General features: G+C 37.8%; 1 protein-coding gene across 3 annotated transcripts; it reads right to left on the reverse strand.

The window, feature by feature from the left end:
* Window positions 1–141: 141 nt before the first annotated feature.
* LOC132117360 (dual specificity protein kinase CLK4-like) lies at window positions 142–7,096 on the reverse strand. Of its 3 annotated transcripts, XM_059526608.1 has the most exons (14): window positions 6,951–7,056; window positions 6,573–6,622; window positions 6,019–6,161; window positions 3,967–4,186; window positions 3,415–3,505; window positions 3,052–3,118; window positions 2,302–2,418; window positions 2,051–2,217; window positions 1,848–1,942; window positions 1,423–1,552; window positions 1,255–1,337; window positions 1,080–1,159; window positions 867–957; window positions 142–463 (listed from the first exon to the last, which is right to left on the reverse strand). In XM_059526608.1, the coding sequence occupies exons 3-14, from the start codon at window positions 6,159–6,161 to the stop codon at window positions 317–319; spliced, it is 1,431 nt and encodes a 476-aa protein (XP_059382591.1). In that variant the 5' UTR covers window positions 6,573–6,622; window positions 6,951–7,056; the 3' UTR covers window positions 142–316. The 3 variants fall into 3 exon arrangements, with proteins under 3 accessions (XP_059382591.1, XP_059382590.1, XP_059382592.1); XM_059526607.1 differs by lacking the exon at window positions 6,573–6,622 and having other exon boundaries at window positions 6,951–7,096; XM_059526609.1 differs by lacking the exons at window positions 3,415–3,505; window positions 6,019–6,161; window positions 6,573–6,622; window positions 6,951–7,056 and having other exon boundaries at window positions 3,967–4,119.
* Between the last annotated feature and the right edge of the window lie 4,953 nt (window positions 7,097–12,049).

Consider the following 12,049-nt stretch of genomic DNA (forward strand, 5'->3'; position numbering starts at 1 on the left):
GAATTTTACACATGCACATGTCTCCCGCCACTATCTATCAGCTGCAGAGAGGGGTAATTGTAAAATTCTCCATCACTATACACTTATTATGAATTTCAGTTCAGTATTATTAAAAAGAATGACAAAAAGTCACAAGTGGTGTGTATTCAAAGCATTCAAGTTTAATTTGTCAAAAGTACAGATAAATTTGGCACATATAATCAAATTGACAATAAATATGGACAGAGGTAATGTAGCAGGCAGTCTTAAAGCAGACTGATACAGTCAGCAGAAGTCTCCCTGGGAGCAGTAATGTTCATTTTAAGTTGCCTCAAAGTCACTTTCTTTCTTTTCTTAACGGGTTGAAAAAGGGATGTCCAATGGCCTGCTCCAGGGTGATTCGTTCGGAAGAATCATACTCCATCATCTTCTGCAGCAGGTCAAAAAGCAGCTCATGCTCCAGGGTTTTAGAGGACATGTATTGCTGAGTAAGGAGCAGAGATTCAACTATATTATTTTCATCAAGGCAAACCAAACAGAAATGTGTCTCATCAACATACTGGCATCAGTACATCTCCAAAATTAGTAGTCCACAAGACTTTTAATTAAGTATTAAACATACAGCACAGTTACTGGAGGAAAAATTAAAGACCACTGGAATGGATCACCAAAAAACAACCATAATTTCAGAGAAAAACATTCAGTATTTTCATTCCAAATCTTTTAACATTTTGTACAAGTGTTTACAAATAGTACAAAGTGATCAAAACAACCTTGAGGATATAACTATTATAAACTGGTTTACATGAATAAAGCTTTTTATTAACATTCAGTATAATGTTAATAAGCGGTTCAATGTTTAGTCAACAGGATCATGACATCTTTACCTTTAGAGGTTTACAGTGTTTCCTCACGTATCTCCCTGCTGAGCTGTGCTCATCCCAGTCCAATTTGTCATGATGCACATAACGCCGCTTCCTGAAAATGAAGCAGTTATGCATTAGCCAAAGACAGGCCATGACAAATCTAAAGACCTCTCATATTACTGATCATGTAAGAAACAAGTGACAAACGCCTAGTCTCAAGTTATGATACTGCACCTGGTTTTCTGAAGCAGGTGTGCAGGTATGGGGCCTAGAACCCTCTCCATCATTGCCAGATGCTCCTTACTGTCATGAGTCTGAAAAGAGGGAGTTTTTGTAAGCATTTTGCATTTAAAATCAAGACATAAGGCATTTAGTAGAATAATAAAAGTCAGTATGTGTGAATTTGCACCTGAAATAACGTTAATCCCAGATAGAACTCAATCAGGATACAGCCCAAACTCCACACGTCACATGCCTGGTTCCAGCCAAGTTCTGCCAGCAGAGATTTTGCAATGTTCAAAATCATGAACATGTTTTAGTGGATAAACAACAGCAAAAATAATAGTGCAAACTGTACCCAATATAACTTCCGGAGCTCTGTAGTGGCGTGTTGACACCACAGACGTGTGGTGCTCGTGGTCATGGGTAGCATTGCCAAAGTCCACAACTTTCACATCCAACCTCTTCATGGTCCTCTCATCACGCTTCTGTTATACATTGATTGAATATTAATTGGCATCATCCTCTCTTAACTATAAACGAACATTTGCTTTCTTACAGACATATACTACTGCTCCAAGGTTAGGGGTCAATGCGGTTTGATATTTCCTTGGAAATCATAATACATATTTTAGGATTCCTTAAATAAGAATGAATAAGAGACTCAAAAGAACGGAATTTCTTTTGTAGTACATTGATAAATTTAATGTGTCCTTGGCATTAATTTACTGACCCCAAACTTTTGATTTATAGTAGATGACATTTTATTACGCTGTAGCTTACCATCTTGGAGTTGTATTTAATGTCGTAGTTGGACTCCACAAACAGAATGTTTTCAGGCTTAAGGTCAGTGTGTGTCAACTTATTTTGATGGAGAACTAATGGCAAAAAAAAAAAGAAGTGATTTATATATATTTAGACATGATAAATAACAGCGATTTGTAGCACTGAAGCTTTTGTAGTAACAATTATGCATCTATACTCACACTGCACAGCTCTAAATATCTGGTCTGCCATGCATCTGATCTGGTTCAGTGAGAAGGGCATGAATCCATTCTCCTTCAGGAAGTCATACGTGCTCAGTCCCAGCAGCTCAAACACTATGCAGATGTGGCCATGGTGATCAAACCAGTCCAGCATCCGGACACAAGCACTGCAAAAACACACAAGCCAGTCATTACACCCAAAATCCTTGTATATTTACAAGTATTTTTTTACCCTGAAGTCAAACACTCACAATCTCTTTTCCTCATCAAGCGAGTTTATCCGCTCAAGAACATCAACCTCTGACAAGGCTGCCTCACGGTAGCGCTCAATATTTTTGATGATTTTCAGCGCCACTCGTGCATTACTTCTGCAGACAAAAGTAGGTACTTTACATGCACTAATTTTCAGAAATTCTAAATAATACAAACCAATTTCAGATTCGGAATGTTTTTTTTTTTTATGAAGCCTAAAGTTTGCATTTTTTCCGCGTCACATTGTGCATTTACGTATTCCAAACAAAACTTCAGAGCATGTACAATGCCCAGTTATTGCATTGAGAACTGAAGAAAACCACCAAGCTACCTAAAGTATAACTGCCATTTTTAGTAAATATTTTGTCAATATTCTGTCTATTCCACTGGCAAGTTTGCAAGATTTAAATAAAAATGTGTACGTGTTCGCATGTTAGTTAGAAGTAAAACATATGTAAAATAAGACCTTATTGTAAAAGGTCTCTGGTAAACATAGGAAACATGGCATATACACAAGTTATTTTTGAATTCACTTGAAAAGACATATTTAAACATTTACGTGCTCAGCTTTTAGTCATATTGAGCTCAATTGGCTCAACGTTATTTACATGGATGCTTTTCAATCCGATTGAGCCATCAATCCAATGATTTGGTTGTTTGTAAATGTAGTTAATGTTTAAAAAAAAAAAAAAAAGAGAGGTAAAACAAAAATTTCCTGTATGACAAAGTAGTCACAAAATCTGGCTTACTTTGAATGGTCAAGGCACTCCACCACTTTCCCAAAGGCTCCTTCACCCAGAGTCCCTATAATCTCATCTATGAACAGGATAAAAAGGCAGTCATAAGCAAAGCTTTGGGACAGGAGGACACAACATACAAAAGCACAGATTTTATTGTACTTACAGGAACTTGACAAGTTAATTCCACTTAAATCATATATATTGATTATAAATTCTGTGCCAAATTAAAGTTTCACAGATGATAGTTAAGTTCAAAGTGGTTAATATTAGAAGTCTTCAAAGGTCCCCTTATATCCCCCAAGTGTAGGCTGAATTGTCCCACTAATAGACACAGAACAGACAGTTAAATAGAGAAAGGTTTGTGTTCTATACATCTTGCTCTTAGCATGTCTCCATTGTGATAGACCAGGTGACCCTCCTCATCATCCTCAATACTCTTGGTTCTTTTCCTGCGATGACTTCTCTGGAGTAGGGGAATCATCATCACCATCATCATCACCACCATCAAACACCAGTCAGAATCAGGCCCGTACGCATCATTCATTCATTGAAGGGGGAAGGAGTGATTCGGACCCCCGCGCCAGGCCACGACGGCAGCAGCAAATTCAAATTCATCGCCAACAACGGCACAGGGCCACCATAGTGTGTGTTACAGAAGAAAGACATGGCAACACATTTTCAGACAGGAAACAATTTTCTTTGAAGGGCACTTAAGAACAGCTAATTCTGTTCAAGACCCTCAAGTAATCAACAAATAGCCATTTCTGCAACCAATGAGTGAAGTTCAAGTGAATCAGTCAACTGATTCCTTGACCACCTTACTGCTCGTTTACAGCAGATGGTTTCTATAGTAATTCTGGATTTCAGAAACATTAACAAAAACAACAGTTCAAGTAAGAATCAACATATTGACCAATCGTTTACCGAGTCTGAGCGGGGACTGCGCTGGCGTGATCGCTGGCGCTCTCTGCTGCTGCGTGAACTATGTCCTCTGTGTGTGGACGACTGGCTGCAATGGTTCCCGTCTTTCTCCCTCTCCATTTCCCGGACTGGGTCCACCCGACCCTTATAGCTGCCATGCTCCAGACTGGCCTCTCTGGCCCTGCGCTCTCGGCACTCCAGCCTCTTTGAGCTAATGTGACACCTGTCAAAAGCACACATCAGACACGGACGAAGAAAACACAGTTGTGCATATAATGGCAATGAGTCTTTTGACAGCTAAATTTATAGGTGGCTTTCACTTTGCTGCAATTTATCGACCCTTTCAGAAGGGGATAAGGAATGCTGAATCGTGATCTGCTGGGTGCTGAAAGCATCAAGTGTCTTCTTGAAAGGGAAGCGTCCACGAGCAAGCTATACTTAGAAAGAGCCACAGAAACAAGCTCTGAGAGAGCGGTTATAACTGAAAGTGATGATTTAACCCATCAATGTTGCAGCAGTAAATCTGTTAAGATTCCTAAGTGTTGTGTTTGTCAGCCTATAGTACAGTAGCAGAACATTTTGTATTACGCCAACTGGAAGCCATCCGGATGCATATTACCACAACCAAACATTCCACATTTAGTACATTTTCAGATGCACCCTGTTGCCTGCCCAGAAGAAAAAAGGCATACTTATTACCCATTCACAACAAAGATGATGTCTATTATGTTAATTATGGACATCTTTACACAGCAGAGTTCAGGTTGTTCTGGGCCTGCTCAAAACTGTACCTACTCCGTGATCCCCCCCCCCCCCCATCTGATAAACACTGATCGCCAATCCACCCGACTTTAAAGAGCCTTGATTTTTAAAAGTCTTGATGAGACAGAAGTAGCAACAGACATTTTTGCAGTGTTTTGACACATCCAAGTGTAACATTTTATCAAAAAAGTGCAATTTTGTTCAATTCATCAGTTGTTGATTGGATTTTAGAATATCACGCTCATAAATGGAAATAGACGAATGAGAGCATTAGGGGTGTAACGGTACGTGTAGTCGTACCGGACCGTCTCGGTACAGGGCTTTCGGTACGGTGCACGTGTGTACCGAATGCAATATTTTGTGTGCGGAACATATACATTTTCGTGTTTCCAAACGAACATATTAAGTGGCGGAAGTCTTCGCGTTCAGTGCAAATCCCGCCCTGCAGCTGATTCTAAGGCCGGTGACACACTGGCTGCGTGGCGTGAGCGTGGCGTTTCTGCTGTTTGTCACTTGTGTGACACCTGCTTCGCGTTCTCGGTGTCTTTACCTATGGTCTTTACACACCAGAATCGTGCCTGACGCGGCGCTGGTGCGCTGCTGCTACTGTAGGTGACATTGAGGGAGACCGCCGAGGCGCCGACAGAGGATCTTGTCTTCACTACAACAATATCTATTCTTCATGTTTAGCATAAATATAAAGCCTACTGCATAGATGAATGAACTTTAAAAGGGTGGACAATATAACTCGCTACACACATATATAATAAATAATGTTACCTTTCACTGGTGTGAACATATCTACACACTCATTTTTGGAGTGAATGGGCATTTACAAATTCTCAGTTTGCATTTCAAAATGCCTGGGAGGGTCAAATGAAAACTAATGAAATGGCTGTTAACATTTTCTACTGAACAAAAAAACAATAACAACATGGCAGCTCCGTGGACAGACACTGAAAACGTAATAATCACTACAAAAATTTTGGAACAAGTTCCACTGGCAATCTAATGTCAGAAGGATTTTACATCAGTGGAATCCTCTAAACTGCAAAGTGCAAATATGGATCCGGACCCTCTGACGGGCCCCATTACAGCACTTGTCACCCTGACAGGTTGTTTCTGAATCCAAGAACATGCTACACTGTATATCATTTCAAGGAACTGCAAACATGCAACACAATCTGACAGGGCTCAATGCCAACAACAAATCTAACAGTCTAACAAACACCATTTGAACTGAAACTAAAAAGTGCTAATTTCATATTTTAAAAGCGAGAGAGTCTTTCTTACCTTTCGTATGTCTTATAGTGATGAGTTTCTCTTTCCCCGCTGCGGGAGCTGCGCTTTGGTCTCTTGTGCACCTCCACTCTCTCCTCCCAGCTGTACTCCGCGATCCAGCCATCCGGCGACCGCATCCGCTTAGACCGTCGCATCTGAACACACCAGAATAGAAAAAAGGTCTAAGTCATAAAAACGACGACAGGGTAACAGTATCTCAGGACTTTCCCCACAGCCGCTGGGTTTTTAAATACAGTACAGTCGAGATGATGCCAGCTCACCGCTTCTGATCGAGTTACTGAATTTCATGTTGCCGAGAAACTTAGTTGCAGTTGTTTTGACTTGTTAAATGTTCAGCTGAACAATATACCATGCAGTAAATTCGCGTTAACTAATATCATATAACTTATTTACAGGGAATTGGTTACGCTAATTTAAGTTTCGGCCGAACATTTATCCCAGCACACTGAACGCAATGTCACTCATTAAGTTAAATGCAGATCATGTAAATGCAGAAATACATGTTGCATCTATAAAAACTAACTCTTTTTTTTAGCTTACGTTACAGCAATCAGGATAGTTGTTTGTTTACACTCGAGTTCGAATATCCGGTTGCCTGGTAACGATAACAAAGAGCTAATCACACTAGCGCTTTAGCCACCGCCCTCATATAAACAAACACGATCGAGATAAAATGCCAAACGATTGTGTACTGATTGGATTAAATATATATATATTTTTTAAAGTTCATAAAACTTATGTTTATCAAAACGCCGCTTTACATATTCGCCCTATCCGTGAATGTTTTTCTTGGGCGGCTAGCCGGTTAGCATACAGACGAACGCAAGGAGCTTAAACTTTGTCACCCCCCGCAGCCTCGAGGTAATTAATAAACTTGTAAAAGAATGTTTTATGTTACATCTTTAAATTTAAAATACACTCACCTTTCACCCCTTATTTTCAAGTCGTAAAATAAGACACTTTGCTTTCCAGACTGAGCTGCACCACCCTTTATGACTTCCGCTTTACACTGCAGGCTCGTTTCCGGTGGCGAAGATTTGTGGGTGGACGCTTAACAAAGCACAGGTCGTCTTGTCATATTGTATGGGATTTTTGGCAATAGAATACATTTTGTTTATTATTAATATTTAATACCAGACCTACACACACATATTTCATTAATATTTGTATTAATGTTTAACAGTAGACCTACATAAAAATTATATATTCTTAATTGTTATATAAAGCAATTCAACCAGCATAGCGGCCCAAAAATTCTATATTTAAGTGTTTTATTGTCCATTTTAACCAAACATTCAGTTCAAACATTCAGTTGCTTTTGTGTCCACTTTATCCTGTTTCCTCCTCTGTAAACTGTTCTTTTAATTTATACTCAAAAAGACAGCTTTTCACTTACTGTTATTATTGATAGACTACATCTTTATAATTAGTCTATGCTGTATACACCACTGAAAGGGCATAGTCAAAATCAGTTGTTTTTACAATTATATTGTTATTCTTCAGTTGACAGTAAAAAAAAAAAAAAAAAAAAAATCGAATTAATGTAATATTGTAAAATAGGCTACATTTTCTTATGATTAAAGTAAGGGCTTTCAAACAGCGGTCTGTAGATTTTCTTTTAACATTGTAATGACATTCTTAATTATATGAGCAGGTTGTCAATATATAGTGTTATTAAAATAATCATAATAATCAAAGATATTATGAAATGTCACCAAGTCTTTTTGAAAAACATTTTGTAGTGGGTCCCTGGGTCTTTACATCACTGATTCTGCTGAGAATCCTTACAGTATGTCTTTCTATTTTGTCTGTTTGTTAATGAGGGATTTGTGGAGGGGAAAAATATGTTTTTATTTTGAAGTAAAAAGATAAATCAATATTTAATTGAATACTTACAGCTACTTGGATAATTATTCCATAATCTCATGAGTGAGATATTACACACACAAAAACACACACACACTTCCTATATATAATATATATCTTTAAGTTAATCAACTATCCAACTAAATTGTCATAGTAAATTGTAAAAAAAATACAAAATTTAAATTGTTGTTGATGTTGATTTAATAGTTTACATTAATGATACAAATGCACATTGTTCTTAAGGAGGCTTCTTCCCCATCTTTCCCTACCTTATGAAAACATTACCAAAGTTGTCTTAGAGAGTTGTTCATTCTTCAGACTATAGAGGGCAGATTTGAAAGGAAACACTATAAACTAGAACAAGAAATTAATGTTTTGTGTATTATGTGCAAAATATAAACAGATCAGTTGTTATAATAACTTGGTGTGAACAGGTTTAGCACAGTTTCGCATTGTTTTGTTCTCTTGTTGGCAGTGTCAGGTAAATTGAACAGATTTAAGTTTGTGTCTTATCTGAAATCAGTGATGCAAAGCAAAAGCTTCTATGTAGATTAAAATCGAGGGCTGTGCCACTCTTACAATTTAAGTTTCTTACAACCCTCCATTTCAATTCCAGTAAAAAGATGAACTTGTCATGAGATGAATTGTGTGCGTGCATGCGAAGAAGTGCTAGTGTGCAAATTGTGTGTCTGACAAGTTTCATTTTCAGAAGAGCCTTTGCTCAGCACAAAAAAAGTGTATCATGTGTATTGACAAAAGAGGAGCGGAAAGCTCTTAGTGATAATTGGAACTGGCCAGCCACCGTGCAGCAGAGGTCAGAGCTCAGAAACCAGACGGCTGAATTCAAAAGGTCTGAATCTCAAAATGGTTTCACACATTCCAGTAGGTTTACAATAGTTAAAAAAATCATTTCCAACAAGATGTGATCTGCAAAAGAGTAATACGACACTGCAGATTTGACTCGAACTGCACTGCCAGTCCATCATTAGCAAGCTCAGGGGTGCTCAATCCTGTTCCTGGAGATCTACCTACATAACAGAGTTCAACCCTGATTCAGCACACCTATCTGTAATTATCAAGTGCTCCTGAAGATCTTAATTAGTGTTAGTTGTGTTTTATCAGGGTTAGACCTGGACTTTGCAGGGCGGTAGATCTCCAGGAACAGGATTGGACACCCATGAGCTAGATATAGATAGTATTGAATAGAGTGCAGCAGAAATAAATCACAAAAAAAAAACTGAAATAAGTTCGCATTTTTGCATTTCCAGTTCCATTGTCTTGAAGTCAATGTTTTTTTTTAATGAGTTTTTGAATAAATTCCTGAAATATGGTATTTGGTTAATATAAGCTTGAGGTATTTTCTTGTTTTATTGTACTATACAAAACACATTAGTAATAGCCCACTTGTGATTGTTTTTTAAAAAAGATGTTTGCTAACCATTGGGTAATGAGAGAGATTTTTTCATGGACAATAAACATTATTAAATATTCTAAAGCCCCGTTCACACCAAGAACGATAACTATAAATATAACTATAAAGATAACGATATTAGCGTCCACACCAGGGATGGAAATTAACACACGCCACCAGCCAAATGCGGGTGATTTTGTGTTGTGGCAGGTAAACTCGCTACACCTACCGGCCACCGTGGCGGGTAAATAAAATAAAAAAAATAAAATACTGTTTCACCCGGCAAAAAAAACATAGTCATTGTTTTTGGACAAAAAAAAAAGTTAATTTTCATCCCTGTTGTGTGTACAACACGCAATGAAGTGTAATATCATCCGAAGCAGCTCCGTGGAGAAAGGCGGTGTAAACCGGGCTCGAAACGGCGTGTTGTTCCCAGTAGTGTCTGCAGCTGAAGTTAGTGCCGTCGGCGGAGTGATATATTTGTTGGTTATTTACAATATGTTTTATAGCACGCGCTCATGATATACAAGATCGCGTGAAGAGTTTAATTTATCGCACACAAGTTTCCGCATACTGTCATGTCTCTATCAGACCCCGGTAGGTTCATTCTCCTCCAGCATTCTGCAACTTTTTAGATTATATGGACAGTTTGTGTTTATCTTATTGTTTTTAATGGCATAATAAGCAAACCAACAAACAGTATTATCGGTCGCGTGTCTAATAACTGCTGTCCGGGGGATGCATTTTATTTCCAGTCTTCAAGTACTTTTTCAGAAGTTAGCTCTGTGGCTAGTAAGTCAACCCTCTACATTGCGAGTAAATCACTCAGATATGGGACTAAATCTTCCTTCTGGCTACTAAATGATGTCTAATATTAGCCAATGGCTAATAAATTCTCTGATTTGAAGTTTAGCACAGATATTTTCACTCACGAACACTCTCTTACTCTCCGTCAGACGATCTGTGCTTTTTTTCTCCTCAATGGATCGAGACACCCCTTGCTGCAGACTGTAGCGCGGTGACGTCACGTATGTGTTTACCGCGCATTCGCTTGTAATTTGCATTGCGTGATGACGTTGGTTGTTTTCGCATCGTGCGTGCATTAAAACGATGCGCATACTTAACAGAAAACTCTGTATAATGTTAAATGTATAATAAAATGTTACAGTATTAAAGAACATTAAAGTGTAAAAAAAGACGGGAAAAACAACCATGTTTAATCTGAGGTAAAATTATACGGAATTAAAGTTTATTCTGTAATATCTGTGTAGTAGCTTACTTACAATATATTAACATTCTGTTGCACTTTACTTCACTGTGTATATTATAATATTACACTTTAATGGCACCTTATATTTCTTATTGAGCTATTCAAAATGACAACAGATAAAGTACAGTCGTCGGCTCTAATAGTGCAGATGGTAAAAAGTGTGTTGTTCACAATTTGATGCAATCGATCCGGGTCCGAATCTTCCTTTTGACAGTTTTTTTTCTACCTTTTCAAATCACATCAGAAAAGCATTTATTTAAAAAAAAAAAACGAAGGAAATACTCAAAAAGTTGTGAGGGAGGGCTTTATTGTCCTAATATGGTGGCATCCATTTAATAATTTGAATTAAAATTATAATTTACACTCAGTAATTATTGCATACTGTTTTATAATGTAATACAATACTGAGGTGCAAATAATTGCCACTATTTGCAATAAGTAATATAAATAGCAGAAAATCCTGCTATTTTAACATAGTATAAATAGAATCTATAGCCATTTGCACTTAGTGTAAATAGCCACTGCCTTTCTTATGCTATGGTTCTTGTTTATCAATTTTTTAACTATAAATGTGGACATTTTTCTTTTGCTTTGGCAATTCTGCATGTGAAACATTTAAGCCAATAAAGTACTTTTAAGTTCAGTTGACTACATACAGTATATTTTCAGTGTCTGCATCCCATTTTATGCAAGGTGCCTTCAAAAAAACCAAACTGATGACAGTGATCTTTTTTATTTATTTCAAAGAACAAAACAGAAAATATAATTGTATATACAAATATAGATTAAAACTATAGACGGTTTCAACGGCCACAACATAAGCAAACGTTACTGCGCATGCGCGCTTTTTTGGACCTAATATATAGATAATAATAGATATTTTTTGATAACGAACAAAATATGTTTGCCGCGTGAATCAGGCGGACTTAATGAAAATGCAAATTCATTCTTTGGCAGCAGGAGATGTTTTAAAGCATAGACATAAAGCGCGAGAAATAGAGGTTTCCCCAGTAACAGCTGTAAACAAAGCAGAGGTGGTACGCTCACACGCTGCTTTATCAGGCATATAACATGCAAGTCTTCCTTCAGAAATACAGCGATATAAAAACACCTGTGCCTCGCTTTGATATTTAAACATATTAATGTAAGGAATTATTATTAAACGTGCAGTACGTAACGTTACTCATGTTTATTCAGCGAAGCCTTTTTGAAAATCGAAAATCGTTTTAAAATTGTGGCGAGTCTCCAAAAATAAATAAATGTATGGGAAACACATCCCGCAGCACAACCACCTGACCCCAACTTCAGTGTACTCATCACCTGCTAGACTTTAACTGCGTTTGTAGAAGGCACTGCAGCCAGACCGATATACACAACACAGACCGGAAGTTAACTTAGGTCCAGGCGCGTGCGCCTGATGAAACCGTCTATAGACATGACACAAGAAAAAAAAAAACTGAAATACACCTCCATCG

This window comes from Carassius carassius, chromosome 36 (assembly GCF_963082965.1).
Source record: "Carassius carassius chromosome 36, fCarCar2.1, whole genome shotgun sequence".
NCBI classification, from domain to species: domain Eukaryota; kingdom Metazoa; phylum Chordata; class Actinopteri; order Cypriniformes; family Cyprinidae; genus Carassius; species Carassius carassius.

Coding starts and splice junctions, on each gene's coding strand:
- LOC132117360 (XM_059526607.1), bottom strand. CDS start 6,161: ATGCGACGGTCTAAGCGGATGCGGTCGCCGGATGGCTGGATCGCGGAG. Junction 2,218..2,301: donor CTTGATGAGGAAAAGAGATT/GTGAGTGTTTGA, acceptor GTGTTTTTGCAG/TGCTTGTGTCCGGATGCTGG. Junction 958..1,079: donor CACCTGCTTCAGAAAACCAG/GTGCAGTATCAT, acceptor CTTCATTTTCAG/GAAGCGGCGTTATGTGCATC.